General features: G+C 37.9%; 1 protein-coding gene across 1 annotated transcript in view; it reads left to right on the plus strand.

The window, feature by feature from the left end:
* The first annotated feature begins 274 nt into the window (after positions 1-274).
* The window catches only part of LOC145684402 (proteasome subunit beta type-2-like), a 44,356-nt gene continuing 29,128 nt past the window's right edge, over positions 275-15,502 (plus strand). Inside the window, exon 1 of the mRNA XM_081756701.1 lies at positions 275-512. Coding sequence (XP_081612827.1) covers positions 422-512 — 91 coding nt within the window. The 5' untranslated portion in view covers positions 275-421. The remainder of the gene's footprint in view (positions 513-15,502) is intronic.

Genomic DNA, 15,502 nt, shown 5'->3' on the forward strand with positions numbered 1-15,502 from the left:
CAAGTGCTGCCAAATCATGCCAAATTACCGCTAATAATTTTTCGAATTATCCCACAACAATGAAAAAGACATGTAAGACTACAAATCCTTTTTAATAGTTTATTGAAATATAGAACAGCCTGTAGACAGAAACATAGAACAAATATTTCAATGTTTCTTCTGATGGAAATTGGAAGCTAAAACTTGATTTTTAAGCTTTGAAATTATTATTTTTCCATTTAGGCAAATGATGACGTGGTGGTGCAATTGAATTTGACCTGGCAACTATGTTAGGATGATAGGCATTTGTTCTATAGGTGAATTGCATTAATAGTTATAATTTTCCTACGGCGTTGTGTACGATTGTGCGGTTTAGGAACTGTAAAATAGTTTTATATATTTATCATACAGTTCTAGAAGAGCAAAAACACCATTATCCAAAATGGAGTGCTTATTAGGAGTTGCTTGTAAGGATTTTGCAATGTTGGCTGCGGATATGTCAACAGCTCAAAGTATTCTTGTTATGAAAGACGGTAAGTATGCAGTGGCATGTCATGCTGTCAGAAGTTCAATTTAAATGAAGTGTATAGAAGAGAGAAAGACCTCTTTGGTTAACTTTACCGTGCCCGCTCTAGATGGTATACTCATTCAGAAGCGAGAAATTACACTCTTATTGATTTTATGTAAATGGAACAAAACTTTGTAACGAGCTAACTTTCCAATCCTTACCTTATTCTACTTTACCCCGCCATACTCTACTATAGCATTTTAAAGCGGCCCTACGTATCGATGCGCAGGTGGAGCGTGTATTGTAAAGTTTACCTGACGTATTTAAATAAGCAGGAATTCATTTTTATTATGCTAACTTGCAGATGGCGCCCCGAATTAGACACACAAATGGTTTTCAGCGTTCTTTATTATGTATTTGTAATATAACTTACGTACAATTAGTCTTTCATTTGCTCTTCACTAGATACAAGGAGCCGCGGTGGCTCTATCACGATAGTGGTAGAGCGTTCACCTCTGGTGCTTGGAATCCCTGGTTCGATCCCACCCCCGCCAAGTGAACTTTGTGCTGGACAAACCGTGTGCGTGGGTTTCCTCAGGGTTCTCCCGTTTCCTACCACTATCTTCATTCCACCATTTCATTCATTACTCATTATCACCGTCTTGCCATCATTTAGCGTAACCGGCATTAGCGTGGGACGTAAAATTCAGAGATTTCATTTCAGTTTTTAGCTAGATACAAATTTATCAACATGTTATTACAAAATAACATGTTGATGAATTTGTATCTAGCTAAAAACTGAAATGAAATCTCTGAATTTTACGTCCCACGCTTTATTACAAAATCCGTGTAACGTGGGTTCCTATCACCACGGCATGGCGCGTCCTCAGGTTGCGGATCGAGGAGAAGGCCTCTAGATATAGAGGTTAGCTGCGAATATACTGAATAAGCAGTCGCGGACAGCCGACTAGGAGTGGTCCTCCAGCTTGGGGGTTTGGGTAGGGCTAACAACCTCATCCTGTAAAAAAAAGCACTTGTTCAGAAATATTCACAAAAGCCTCGGACAAGGACTGATAACTTGGCACGACCTCAGCAAAAGAAAATGGACATGAGATTTGGAACATGGAATATTAGGAGTCTTTATAGGGTAGGCGCGTTAAAATCCGTAACGAGGGAGTTAGAGAAATACAGGATGGACGTAGTAGGAGTTCAGGAAGTTAGGTGGGAAGGAAATGGATCTGAGAATTCCGGAAATTTTACGTTCTTTTACGGGGAAGGAAATAAAAATCACCAGTTAGGAACAGGGTTTTTCGTTCATAAACGTATATTACCAGCAATTAAACGGGTTGAATTTGTTACTGACAGACTTTCTTTTATTACTCTTAAGGGACGGTGGTGTGATATTATTGTTTTAAATGTACATGCCCCAACAGAAGATAAGGATGACGATATAAAAGACAGTTTTTACGAAGAAGTGGAACGGATATTTGACCAACTCCCGCGATACCATATGAAAATTCTATTAGGGGATTTCAATGCGAAGGTAGGACGAGAGGATATTTTCAAACCGATTATAGGGAACGAAAGTCTGCATAAGGAAAGTAATGACAACGGTGTTAGACTCGTGAACTTTGCAACATCCAAAAACCTAATCGTGAAGAGTACAAAATTCCCACATCGCGACGTTCATAAATACACTTGGACATCACCAGACGGGAAAACACATAATCAAATTGATCACGTTTTAGTAGATAGAAGAAGGCAATCTAGCATAATTGATGTCCGGTCATTTAGAGGGGCTGATTGTGACACTGACCACTACCTGGTAGCGGCGATAATACGAGAGAGGTTATCGTTGAATAAAGGTAATATTCATTGTCCGAAAACGGAGAGATTCAATTTAAAGAAATTAGAAGAGAGCCAGGTAAGAGAGGAATATCAGATTGAAGTTTCGAATAGATTTTCGGCTTTAGAAGATTCGAAGTGCACTAGTGTTGAGGATAACTGGATTGAAATTAGAGATAGCATTAAAATTTCAGCAAAAGAAAAATTGGGACACGCGGAAATACGTAGGAACAAACCATGGTTCGACCAGGAATGCATAAAACTAGCAGAGAAGAGAAAACAGGCAAAATTACGCTGGCTACAAAATCCGAATGAAATGACTACACAAAATTTCGCAGATATCAGGCGGGAAACTTCCAAAACTTTTAGAACAAAGAAACGCGATTTTCTGAAAGCTAAAATTAAGGAACTTGAAGATAATAGTAAAAATAAAAACATACGGGACATGTATAAGGGAATCAACGAATTTAAGAAAGGCTATCAACCTCGTGCTTATATATTAAAGAAATCTGACGGTACAGTTCTCACTGACACGGATAGCATCTTAAATAGATGGAAAGATTTCTTTGACGATTTGCTTAACACGCAACCAAAAACTAGTGTTCGTGGAGAAAAGGAGATACACACCGCAGAACCGTATATTCCAGAACCCAACCGAATAGAAGTAGAAACCGCTATAAAGAAATTAAAGAAACACAAATCTCCGGGTGTAGATGAAATTCCGGCTGAGTTAATTTTAGCTGGAGGCGAAAAATTGTGGAACAAGATGCACAAACTCATTCTCCTTATCTGGAACAAGGAAGAATTGCCACAAGAGTGGAAAGAATCAATCATTGTTCCAATCCACAAGAAAGGCGACAAAACTGACTGTAATAATTATCGAGGCATTTCTCTTCTGTCAACATCCTATAAAATCCTTTCAAATATTCTGTTAGCAAGACTGACCCCATATGCAGATGAAATTATTGGAGATTATCAGTGCGGATTTAGACGAAATCGATCAACTATCGACCAAATATTTACCATTCGCCAAATACTCGAAAAAAAGTGGGAATACAATACCCCGGTACATCAACTATTTATTGATTTTAGAAAGGCGTACGACTCGGTTAGGAGAGAAACATTATACAACGTTCTTGCAGAACTTGGAATACCGAGAAAGCTAATTAGATTAATTAAGATATGTTTAAATGAATCCCAAAATAAAGTCCGGGTAGGAAATTTTTTGTCCACGAGCTTTCACGTCGAAAATGGCCTGAAACAAGGAGATGCGTTGTCGCCATTATTATTTAACTTCGTTTTGGAATACGCTATAAGGAAAATCAAAGATAGCAACCAGGGCTTACAGTTGAACGGTATTCACCAGGTTATGGCATATGCTGATGATGTAAATTTAATAGGAGATGATAGGAGAACAATAGAAAGAAATGCAGAGATCTTATTAAACGCTTGCAGGGACATGGGTTTAGAAGTAAATGCAGAGAAAACTAAATACATGGAAGTGCGTCGGAACCGGAATACAGCAAATTATGGATGCGTTAAAATACTAAATAATACTTTTGATAAAGTGGATACTTTCAAATATCTAGGATCAATATTAACAGAGGAAAATCATATTCACGGAGAAATTAAATGTCGACTAAAAGCAGGGAATTCGTGTTACTATTCGGTTCAAAATCTCTTGTCGTCGCGAATTCTGTCGAGGAATTTGAAACTTAAAATATACAAAACGATAATCATGCCTGTTGTTCTGTATGGCTGCGAAACATGGTCACTTACTCTGAGGGAAGAACATAGACTGAAAGTATTTGAGAACAAGATCCTGAGACGAATATTCGGACCCAAGAGGAACGGGAATGGGGAATGGCGGAAACTTCATAACGAGGAACTACATAATTTATATGGTTTACCCAACATTGTTAGGGTCGTCAAATCTAGGAGGCTTAGATGGGCGGGTCATGTAGCTAGAATGGAAGAAAGTAGAGACGCTTTCAAAGTTTTGATTGGAAGACCAATCGGAAAACGACCATTAGGAAGACCTAGGCGCAGATGGGAGGACAATATTAAGATGGATCTCGCAGAGATTGGAATACAGAGTAGAAACTGGATGCAGTTAGCTAAGGATAGAAGTCAGTGGAGAGCTTTTGTGAACGCGGCATTGAACCTCCGGGTTCCATAGGCCATAGAGTTAGTTAGTTAGTTAGTTATTACAAAATTCCATCTACATACAAAATTCCATCTACATTTTATTAGTGCGCAAATTAAGTTCCTTTCCACCGTTAAGCGTTACGAACTATGCACTAGTTAGATATAATGAAAACATTTCTTCTCATGTTTGCATCCAACACTGTGAGCAACACTACTACAGCAATATGTTTTCCCCGTTAGCCTAGCCGACATAACTATGGGACGGGCAAGGTTCTAGAACACAGGTCTCCCTTCCCATTTAGCTGTAATAAGGACAGAAAACAACGTGCCCTGCGGGGCTCTAACCCGCCTTCAGTCGCTCATGCTCGCTCGGCAATACAATTTGGATTAAATATTAAACGTTGGTATAGAAAGGAACCATCATGTCTACTCACCTATATGGGGGGGGGGGGGACTGTGTTCTAGAACCTTCCCTGTGGAGGCGTAAGATTTCATTTCATTTATCAGTATTATGTAAATCAGCTTTTAGAACGAGTTGGGTGTGGAACACTGGTTAATGAAATATATGTCTCTGGTAAATCAAAAATTATAGAATATATACGAAAATGCTATCATGATCTACGTTGCCACACAAAGAATTCGGATGGCATTTAGGATCTGCCCCAACTAGTTTCATGGCTCCAGAACCGAGTACTTTGTTTTTGTCTAAATTGTGATAAAGATAGAAAAAAAACGGACCCTGCGGGGCTTCTAACACCTTTCGCTCAGCTATATTTTGTAAAGCAAATAATACTGTGCAAGTTATATGTGCAAGATTGGGGGAGATACTAAATATCAGCTGACAATTCTTGTATTCATGAAATATGAACTTGTCTTAGCAGGAAATGCGCTCTTACTGCCTTAGAAAGTGTTTCTTAAGGTTGAAGTGGCATTACTGGGTGCAAACTGATTTTAGGAGGGCCGAGTATAACTAAAGTGTCTACAGATGTGACATAACGATTGGAGTGCGTAAAGGACGAATCAACTTCAAAAAACCAACCAACATGTGCTAGGTTGTCACTAAAAGAACGAATGTTATTTAACTTAGTACTAAGGACAGGAGCGCAGCAGAAGGGTTCGAACCTTACGGAGGATTGCGTCCGTATGAAGCAGGCGCGAAGCGACTGTGGTTATACACATAAATGAGGATAGTGAAAAAACACTTTGTATGGTATAAAGATACATACCTTGCATGTGGTAGTCTTTGGCGTACACGCCTTTAGTGTGAGATATCCAGGTTCGATTCCTGGCGGGAGCTCATGTGGTTCGTATTCTATGTTGAGATGTAGGTCCACGTTACATAGCCTCGCTGCTGAAAGGAACACAGGTTGTGACGGGTTTTGGGGGCCAGAAATTAGGTTTAAAAAGAATGTTTACATAAGGAATGAGTTTATATTACGGAAGGGTAGTTTACGTAAGAGTAGTAATCTGTGAAGTGGAAAGAATGGGAACGCAGTATATTGAAGTTTTTGAAATCCGTGGCCGATCTGTACAAACCGTGTAGGTAAGTACAAATTTAAGTTTCCGTGAAATACCTAACGTACCCAGAATTAACAAATGTTTAACAAATAATTATGATTTTTAGCAGAAAATTTCTTCTTCCCTCGTCCCCGTCCAAAGCCGACATGTCAGGGACGCTGATCTGAAATCCAAATCAAATCAAATTTTGTGCACTGTCTTTACATAGACATTTACTTCACTTCGTCATGTGTTTCTTATGAAGTAATACATCCTAAAGAGCACACTTCCCATTTCGTATTTCTACCTTATTATACATGTAAGAGGTAAGATCCCGATATATTTTGATTATTTGTGCAATCTTATTGTGAAAACAAATAATACATTTTTTTCCGTGGATTTTACAAATTTATAGCAGGTTAGCTGTTGCAGATGGCTGCCTTAAAGTACAAAATATACAGAGAATGAACAGAATCAGACGAAATATCAACATGAGAGTAACAAAAAAGGTAATGATGATCATCAGTGTAGGGTGATTAATTAGGGGAAAAAACGAAGTCGAATTCTGGACTTTGAGTTTACGTATTGATGCCGTTTAGGTACAGAGTCTATAGAGCATAATGTGGCACTGTTTCAAAACCACTGTCTTATTAACTAACTTAAAACGTGAATGCTGTATTAATAATAATAATAAATACAGAAATGTAGATTGGAAACTAACAGGGTTGGTTGGTTTAAACCAAGGTGGTTTAAACCAAGGTTTAAACCAGCTGGTTTTTTCAGAAAAACCAACTGGTTTAAACCAAAAAACAAAAAAATGTTCGTAAAAGTGTAAGTGTTTGTAAAATCTTGATGAACACACATTTGTGGGTTATCACGTTTCACTCCCGTATATTATTCGTATTATATTCAGACCTAAATTCCCCATTCATTACTCAAAAAAGATTATACTACAAAAGCAACTTTTTTTTACAAGTTTATAAATGTTTATTTTGTGATTTTTTTGTAGTTATTATTATTATTATGTAATTGCAATCGAAGAAAAATTCTAAATATTGTTTCGTTTCAATGTTTACTATTGATAAAATACATCGAAAATGCCGTACTTTTTGTGTGTGTGTGTGGGGGGGGGGGGGTCATACAGACCCCGCGAGAGGCATTTAGTGAAATAAGTATCTTTGGTATCTATTTATGTATAAATGAGTCTGAGCCAAAGTGGACTCAAATAATTCGTATCTTTATTCCCTTTTCTTATTGATATGCAGATTAAGTCGGTGTATTTCTTTAATTTGGACGATTAAAAGTCGTTGTTAACTAACTTGAACTAGATTAGTTCTTCTGTACTCCGTCGTACTTTGAAATTGTTCATATGTAATTAATTCTGTGTAATGGTTTCACTTGTGCAACTGTTTATCTTTTTGTCCTTCTGAAATGACTCTTGACAGTTATATTAAGAAGCATGTAAAGATCAGTACAACGTATTTTTTTTATCAGGATTCCTTCGTGAGTGAGTCGGCAGACGTATCGCATTTGTGACCTATTAGTCCTGGTTCCGAGTTCAAATGGAGGACAATTTCTCTCGGATGTAACTCGAGAAGCGGTTTTTATTCCGCTTTAAGCTTATGTGACCCCTTCCAGCATAACCCGGTTGTTGCATGATAACATCAAGGCGAAACAAACTTATTTCTGTCCATATATGATATGAATATATAGAGCAAATCATTTAAACCATAAAAACCTGGTTTAAACCAAAAAAACCTGGTTTAAACCAAAAAAACCGTTTTTTTTTGTTTTTTTAATAAAAACCATGGTTTTTGCCAACTCTGGAAACTAATAAGAGGAGTTGTGTGTGAACTAAATATGGTGAAATTGGCCAAAATGTTGGATACTATCCAATTTTATGGGGACATAAATTTGTAAAATCCCCGTAAGGAGTATGTTATTTGATTTTACAATAAGGTTGTACAAATATCCAAAATATATAGTGATCTTATCTCTTACAAGTATTATAAGGTAGAGATACGAGATGGAAAGTGTGCTCGTTATCATGTAGTACGTGAAGTGCTATGCAAAGACAACACACAAAGTGATCAACGCAAAGTTGTGCCAGATGCAAGGGATGTGTTTTTATGACACAGGGAAAACATTATCCTCGTTTGTGCCTATATCCACCGTCACCGACGTGCCTGCTCCATACTGATGCACCTCTTCGCTGCCGCTCGGTACCCTCTGCTACGCTCCTACCCTGACTCGATTAGATAGCATTCGTGCTTTTTACTGGCCACCGAGCACAAATTTATTTGTTATTAAAAGTTGATTATTATTTTATCCTTTGTACTTTTTATGCCATATGTGCACACGTTGTAGTTATATCTAGTCCTCCTAAAGTCATTCTACACCTATTGCTGCATCTCCTCCCTTAAGAAAAACTTTCTAGTGCAATAAGAGTTAATTTACTGATAAGAGGTTGTGTTTGATAAACATAAGTATGCTTAAGAACATAAGTATAAGTTCCATAAACATAAGGAAACTTAGCATAGAATTAAGTATTTTCGTATGCGTTTTGTAATTTTTGATGTCTCAGGAACATGTGTTTGATGAGGGGTTTCACCCTCAACCTGCCACTTCTCTAAAAATTCATTTGCATTATACTTTAGGAGGATGTTAGAGTGCTGGTTACACACGTGAGAAAGTAAAGATTAATTGTTTTCGTTATTTCTAAATAGTGCATAGCGTGCAACACTTAACAGTTGGAAGGTACTAATTTTGCACACCAATACAATATAGATGAGTACTATCTAGTGAAGAGCAGAGAAAGCAAGAAAATAAGAAAAATTTTTGATTGACAATTAAGAGTGAAAGACGGAAATGAAAGATAAGTAATTCTACATAAGGTATATTAAAATAACAAGTAAGTAGTAATAAAACGTTGAAAAAGTTTCATGTGTGTCTAATCCAGGGCCACCATATGCGAAAGATTAGCCATTTGTTCCCCATAAAATTGGTTTATATGCAATTCCCCTTTTATTAGTTTCCGCTCTATATTTCTGTATTTTCCTCCATTACTGCAACATACACGTTCTAGGTTAGTTGATAAGACGCTGAATTTGAAAAGTTGTCATATTATGTTCTGTTGCCTGTTTAAGGTTCATTTCATGTGAAATCAACCAAGCCCAAAACCTCATGGTGTCAGATTTCGATGAAACGTGGTGTACATGTAGGCCTCTATGAGAGATGATCATGACCAAATTGTTGCCCTGTACCGGTTTAGAACTTTCTAGAATGTTCCAGATGATTCGAGTACCTTCCAGTATTTTCACATGTTTAGGTCATTGCAATGTACTATGATTGATAATGGAATGTTCCAAAGATCCCCACAGGATTACTGAATTACATATTGCATTAAAAAAGCATTACTATTAGGTCAGTTACACCTTACTTCAGCAGTACTGGCAAATTGGAAAGTTGCCACATTGGTGCCCCAAGTCTCTCCCGACATAGTCACACGAAAATCATTGTAGACTCCAGGCCCATTTTTGGCCCAAGTTGACATCTGGCACACTTATACTGGGCATTAACAGTTTATTATGATTTCTCTTCTACCTAAGTACAGGTTAGGATTATGTTAGAGTGTACTGAATAAGCGTGTATTCCGACCCGATGCGTCTAGAACTTGACAAATCGAGTATAACCCGTATAGTGTCTGATACATATTAAGAATACGGAGAGAAATTTGTATAATAGTGAAAAACTAATTTCTTCGTGGTAGTTTTCATTGTTCCCTCATGTCTTGTTTACTGTTCCTTTGGTGCCGATGCCCGATTTGGAACAGATAGAGTAGAAGGTACCATCAGAAATAATTGTTCTTTCACTATTTATCTCCTAATGCCTTCTACACTTATTTTCTTTGCTCCTGCCTCATCTGTGTACAGATTTATATATTTGTATGCCTGGAAAATTAATACGCCATTAAAACACACCAACCTGTGCCAGGTGGTCACAAGAAGCCAGTTGCATATTTTGCGAAGCTAGAGGTCCCGATTGATAGAATTGTAGTGCGTTCGTAGGGAGTAGGGACATTGCCGAAGTGGGTATGCGGATACAAGTAAATAAGCGCAAAAATGCACGCATCAACGTCTGCTAGGTAGTCACTACGACTGTTACTGCTGTATAGTAATCAAAATTTTAAAGGTTGTTTCTATGTTCACAAGTAATTTATATTTTCTCCGCATATGTACACAGGTTTCTTGACCATTACATTTCATTTCTGAATTAACAGATTTTACCTGTAAGTTTTAATGAAGAAATATCCCCATGTTCTTTATGTGCACCTAGTATCTTCCATGAATAACGTCCGTATGGTAGAAGAGTGAAGGGGAGTAGACTAAAGTTGCCAGGAATAAAATTTATTAATAATATGGGTTAGTTAGCATGAATACCGTTTTTTGAATTAAATGAAATGAAATATAACGTCCCACGATTATGCCGTTTTCGGCTAAGAGAGACGATGATTAAGACAAGTGCATGATGATGGAAGAATTTGTGAAATGAGAAAGTGGAAGGAAATGGGAGTACTCCCCCAAAAAAACCACGGACACAATGTTGTCTACCACAAACTTACGAGGGGAGGCTGGAAAGTTCATGAAATCAAGAAGAAATTTACCTGGAAGAGCCATTTTAATACACTATTTAACGTATTGGCCCTGAAGCTCAATACACTTTTCACAACGATGTTGTAACATTTCTTACCCTTGCAAATAGGTCTTGTCCTGTTGTGGTAACCAGCCCTCCACCTCCGCAATGAGTGCCTCATCGGATGAAAGATGTTTGCCTTTGAGATGATAGTCGGAAGAGATGTGTGAAGAGGTGATAGTCGGAGGGGGCCGGATCAGATGAGTAGGATGGGTGAGGTACATAGGTGAAGCCCAGATCCACCAGCAATTGCATCGTTTGATGAGCCTTGTGGGAGGGTGCATTGTCCTGGAGAAACTGAACACCACTGCTCATTATTTCCCGACGTTTTTTCTTCAGAGCCTCCTTCAGCTCAGTAGTCGGAATAAACCCGAACATTGATGGTTTCACCCATTTTAAGATATTTGATAAGGATGTCATCGTCCTTATCCCAAGACACCGATGCAGGCACCTTCCCAGCTGATCTTTAGCTTCGTAATTACTTTGGTCGAGGAGATCTACTGTGGCGCCAGTCTAGGGATTGCTGTTTTGTCTCTTGATCATAGAAGTGCAGCCATGTTTCATCTTCTGTCACCAATCTGCGCAAGAACTCACCAGGGTTTTGAAACTTTTGCAAAATTTCCTATAACATCTGCGCCCATGTTCTCTTCTGGTCAGTATTCAAACATTTTGGGATCCATTTGGTACTGACCTTCCGCATGTCCAAATATTCTGCTATTATGACACCCACACGCTCACTCGTTATGCCCACACACGCAGCAATGTTTTTGGCCGATATGCACGTATCCTCCGTGATCATGTCATGCAGTTTGTCGATGTTTTCCGTGGTCACTACACTTGAAGGTCTGTCTGAGTGAGGTTCATCTTCAGTCTCACGATGACCAATCTTAAAACACCTCACCCACTTCGCTACTGTTGTATATCCAGGAGCATGTTCCCCCAAAGTGCCCTGTAAAATTTTATGAATTTCCATAGAGGATTTGTTTTGCAGCACAAAAAACTTGATGACACTGCGAAGCTCATTCTTCTCGAATTTCCTTAGATCCTCCGCCATATCTTCTTACAGAACCTGTAACAAATGAAGTAACAATGATAAATTGATCATATATGGGATAGAGATTCACAATGTGACCTTTCTGATGACTACAATGATATGTTTCAGATTTTTTTTCTTCTTTTTGATTTCGTGGATTTTCCAGCCCTTCCTCGTATTTAGCCAGGGATCACATGCACCAGCGGTAACCACGCCATCACTGAGCCACTGTGCACGTCAATACGTTTTTTTAAATTGAATTGAATTAAGTTTAGCGTCCCATTCAGCAGCGAAGCTATGTCAGACGTGGACCTACTGCTTAACGTGGAGTCTAAACCACATAAACTCCCTCCTGGAATCGAACCCGGGTCTCCCCGCCAAAGGCGCGTACGCTATCTACATAGCCATGAGGGAGCTCAGCATTAATTCGGTGTGGGAAACTTACCCCAAGTATTACTTGGACAATTATGACTTCCTTGGACAATAATCCCATTGGATTACAGATACGGTATGTTGGCCATTTTACACTAAAAATATGTTGCTTGTAACATAAAGCAACAGTATATCAACTGAAATACTAAAAATACTTGCATTACTATTTTGCAACTGAATTTGGCACAAGGCGGATCGGATGAGATTATTGCAGGTCCGTTTCTTTTAAAGTAGACTCAAATTACGTGTACTGTGAGTGGATGCTCTGAAATTAACTTGGGGAGGTAGAGAATGACAATTGAATATTCCATTTTATGAAAAACAACAGAATATCCTTTTGAGACGAATATGTGATGCTATATTAAGTGTTTTCCTAATAGTTTCATTAACTGGAACTCTTTTTATCTCAGTGACGAACAATGGCCCTATTGAAATTAAAAACGTCGTTTAGTTTAAGAAAGTATGTGCGACAAGCCTTAGACCAAATAGGCGAATAATATTCCATTACAGGAGAAATCACTCTGGTATAGTAAGTTGCTACTACTGTCTAATTTTGCATTTCTGTAAATCTGTACAATATTCCTAACATTCATATATATATATAAAACATTAAGAGAATGTGTTCACTGAAAGTAAGATTGTAATGTAATTCCAAGATGATCATCACTTGTACATTTTGATCAAGTATATTAATAATACTCTTGTTTAATAGATATTTCTTGCGAGAGTGGGGGCGCGGTGGCTCAGTGGTAGAGCGTTCACCTCCGGTGCTTGGGGTTCCTGGTTCGATCCTAGCTCGCGCCGTGTGGACTTTGTGGTGGACAAACACCGTGCTCGTGGGTTTTCTCGGGGTTCTCACGTTTCCTCCCACTTTCTTTATTCCACCATTTCACTCATCTCTCATCATCACCGTCTCCTTTAGCCTAACCGGCATAACCGTGGGACGTAAAACTTAAAAGATTTCATTTTTTTTCTTGCGAGAAATTGTAAGAAAAATGCATTTAGTAGGATTTGCCAAGTTTATCAGAAAGATAGCTTGCAGTGATCTTTAGAAGTTCATTCTGGATTCTGTCATTATTAGCTAGAGCCTTTCTATTTCAACTGTGCCTCTTCTGGCGCTGCTGTCGATATATGATTTCCCGTATCTCCCTCGAAAGAAGAGAAACAAGTTGCTGCGGCCGAGATCTTTCAATTGTTGGATGCAGAAGTGTTGCCACAATGAATTATTTCACGGTCTTCGCTGTGCTTTATCTTGTTAGCCACTCTAAGTAGCCTACGATCTTCACTGATCAAGGTCAAACGACTGATGTTAAATTGGCAACAAAGCTCAGGTCATTCATTTCCTTTTCGTAAGCTAACGAAGGGTTTCATTCATCAGAGGGTAGGCGGGGGTAAGACCTAAGTATGTTTCACATATTTTCCAGTTGATTTGTCAACCAATGTTTCTTATTGTTACCACTCAAGAAAATGTTCGAAAGCTCAAAGAAATAACGCTTCGGAGATAATTTTTGCAGTAGTACTTGATGCTGTTTATTAAATAATATGCTTAATTAACATTGTTTCTTGTGAAATATAAATGTATTAGCTTTGTTCCTTTGCAACAGAAATATATTTATTGCCTTGTTTGACGTTTCTATTTTTCAAAATCTTTGGGTAGGCACGGGCTTCTGTGTGTTCCTTAGGTTCATTCCAGATATTGGATCGTTTGTGAGATAGAGAGGATGAATGATAAGACACGGTACATCTACATAGTACAGCAGTAGAGGTGGACAGATCATCGGTGAGCCTAAGAGACACGTTGATATGTTAAAATCAAGTGACCACAGTACCGTAGGCGTAGTATGGGAGAAAGGTGCAATGATAACAGCTAATAGGAGTAATATTTAGTTATTGTAACTTTGGGAATGACACACGGCACTCGGGAAGGGGGCATTGACATGGACATGGTCCCACGGTGGGCGCCAGATTACTAGAGAAAGTGTTACTGATCATCATGTTCCTGCATGATGGAAGTCCTATCATATAGTGAACATATTCTCGAACAACTTGTAATCTCCGGAATGGTGGAGCATTACATATATGTTGATATACATTTTTTTTTCTTTCTTTTGCCTGTTCTTAGAGGAATCCCTTCTGAAATTTAGAGATACCTTAATCATCCATCTTGTATGATGTCCAGAATGAATGAAATCCAGAATAAATGTGGAATATTTGTATAGTAAAAGTGCCCTATATGTCTCGATCTGATTTTTTAAATATAAAGTTTACTGAAAGAAAGGAAAAATTACATTATACATAGTATAAATTACAAGCGTACATAGGAAATTCCAGATGTACAGAAGTATATATACATATGTATGTAAGCGTTTTTTAAAGCGATATCGCATCGCAGTTTGCGATGCAAAGTCATGGAAATGTGATACAACTTGAAAAATGTATCAAATTGCGATCAGGGTGTCTACTAATACCGGAAATACTTGAATTATACTGGAATTTTTGATACTGGAAATAATGGAAATATACTGGAATTTTGACCCACATACTGGAAAAATAATGAAACTGGTAATTTGTCAACAATACTTTTTTGTAATTGTTTAGAAACAGTTTTGTATCCATTGAGATTCTAAATTTTTCCAAAGCAAGAGTTGTATACATTTTGTAATCAGACATTTAAAGCAATGGGTGGAGTGGAGGGCTGTGAGGGGAGTTGGGAAGCCCTTTAAAAATGTTAAAAAGTCATTGTATTTTTTAAAAAAAAATCACGGCTAACTAAATTTATTAAAAGTATTCTTTTGATGGTAAAACAATTACAAACCTGGAATCATCAAGAGCGTGATTATTCCTAGAGAACTTTTTTTAAAAAAAATCATTGTATTAGGTACAGGAATTTTGCTGATAGTTGTACAGATTATACTGGAAATATACTGGAATTTTGAAAATGAAATTCAGTAGACACCCTGTCGATGTATCTTTCATTATTATCACGGAAGCTAAAATAAAGAGCAAGCTGATAAATATTACTATTATTTCAAGAAACGTTTCTTTGAAGACTCGGTTGCTGTAAGAAATGATGCCTCGACTCAGGGTTACAAAACAGTTTCCCACTCTCTTTCATTCCCTTTGTCGGTTTGTTGCTACTGGGACATTTTCCATTTCAGATTTTGGGGTCATCCTATCCTTGTTTCTGAGTGTATAATAAAAAAGGTCTCTTGAAGAAAAGGCGCATTAATAGTAGAGAAAATAAGTTCAAACTATATTGGACTTAGCCGATATATAGTGCAGCATAAATGAGGCATGGATATGGTTAGTAAAACGCGGAAGTGCGTACTGTGGATCACTGAAACAGTGACGGCATTCTTCAGCGCCAA

The sequence above is a fragment of the Thermobia domestica genome, chromosome 1 (genome assembly GCF_964235325.1).
Source record: "Thermobia domestica chromosome 1, izTheDome1.hap1.1, whole genome shotgun sequence".
Taxonomy (NCBI): Eukaryota; Metazoa; Arthropoda; class Insecta; order Zygentoma; family Lepismatidae; genus Thermobia; species Thermobia domestica.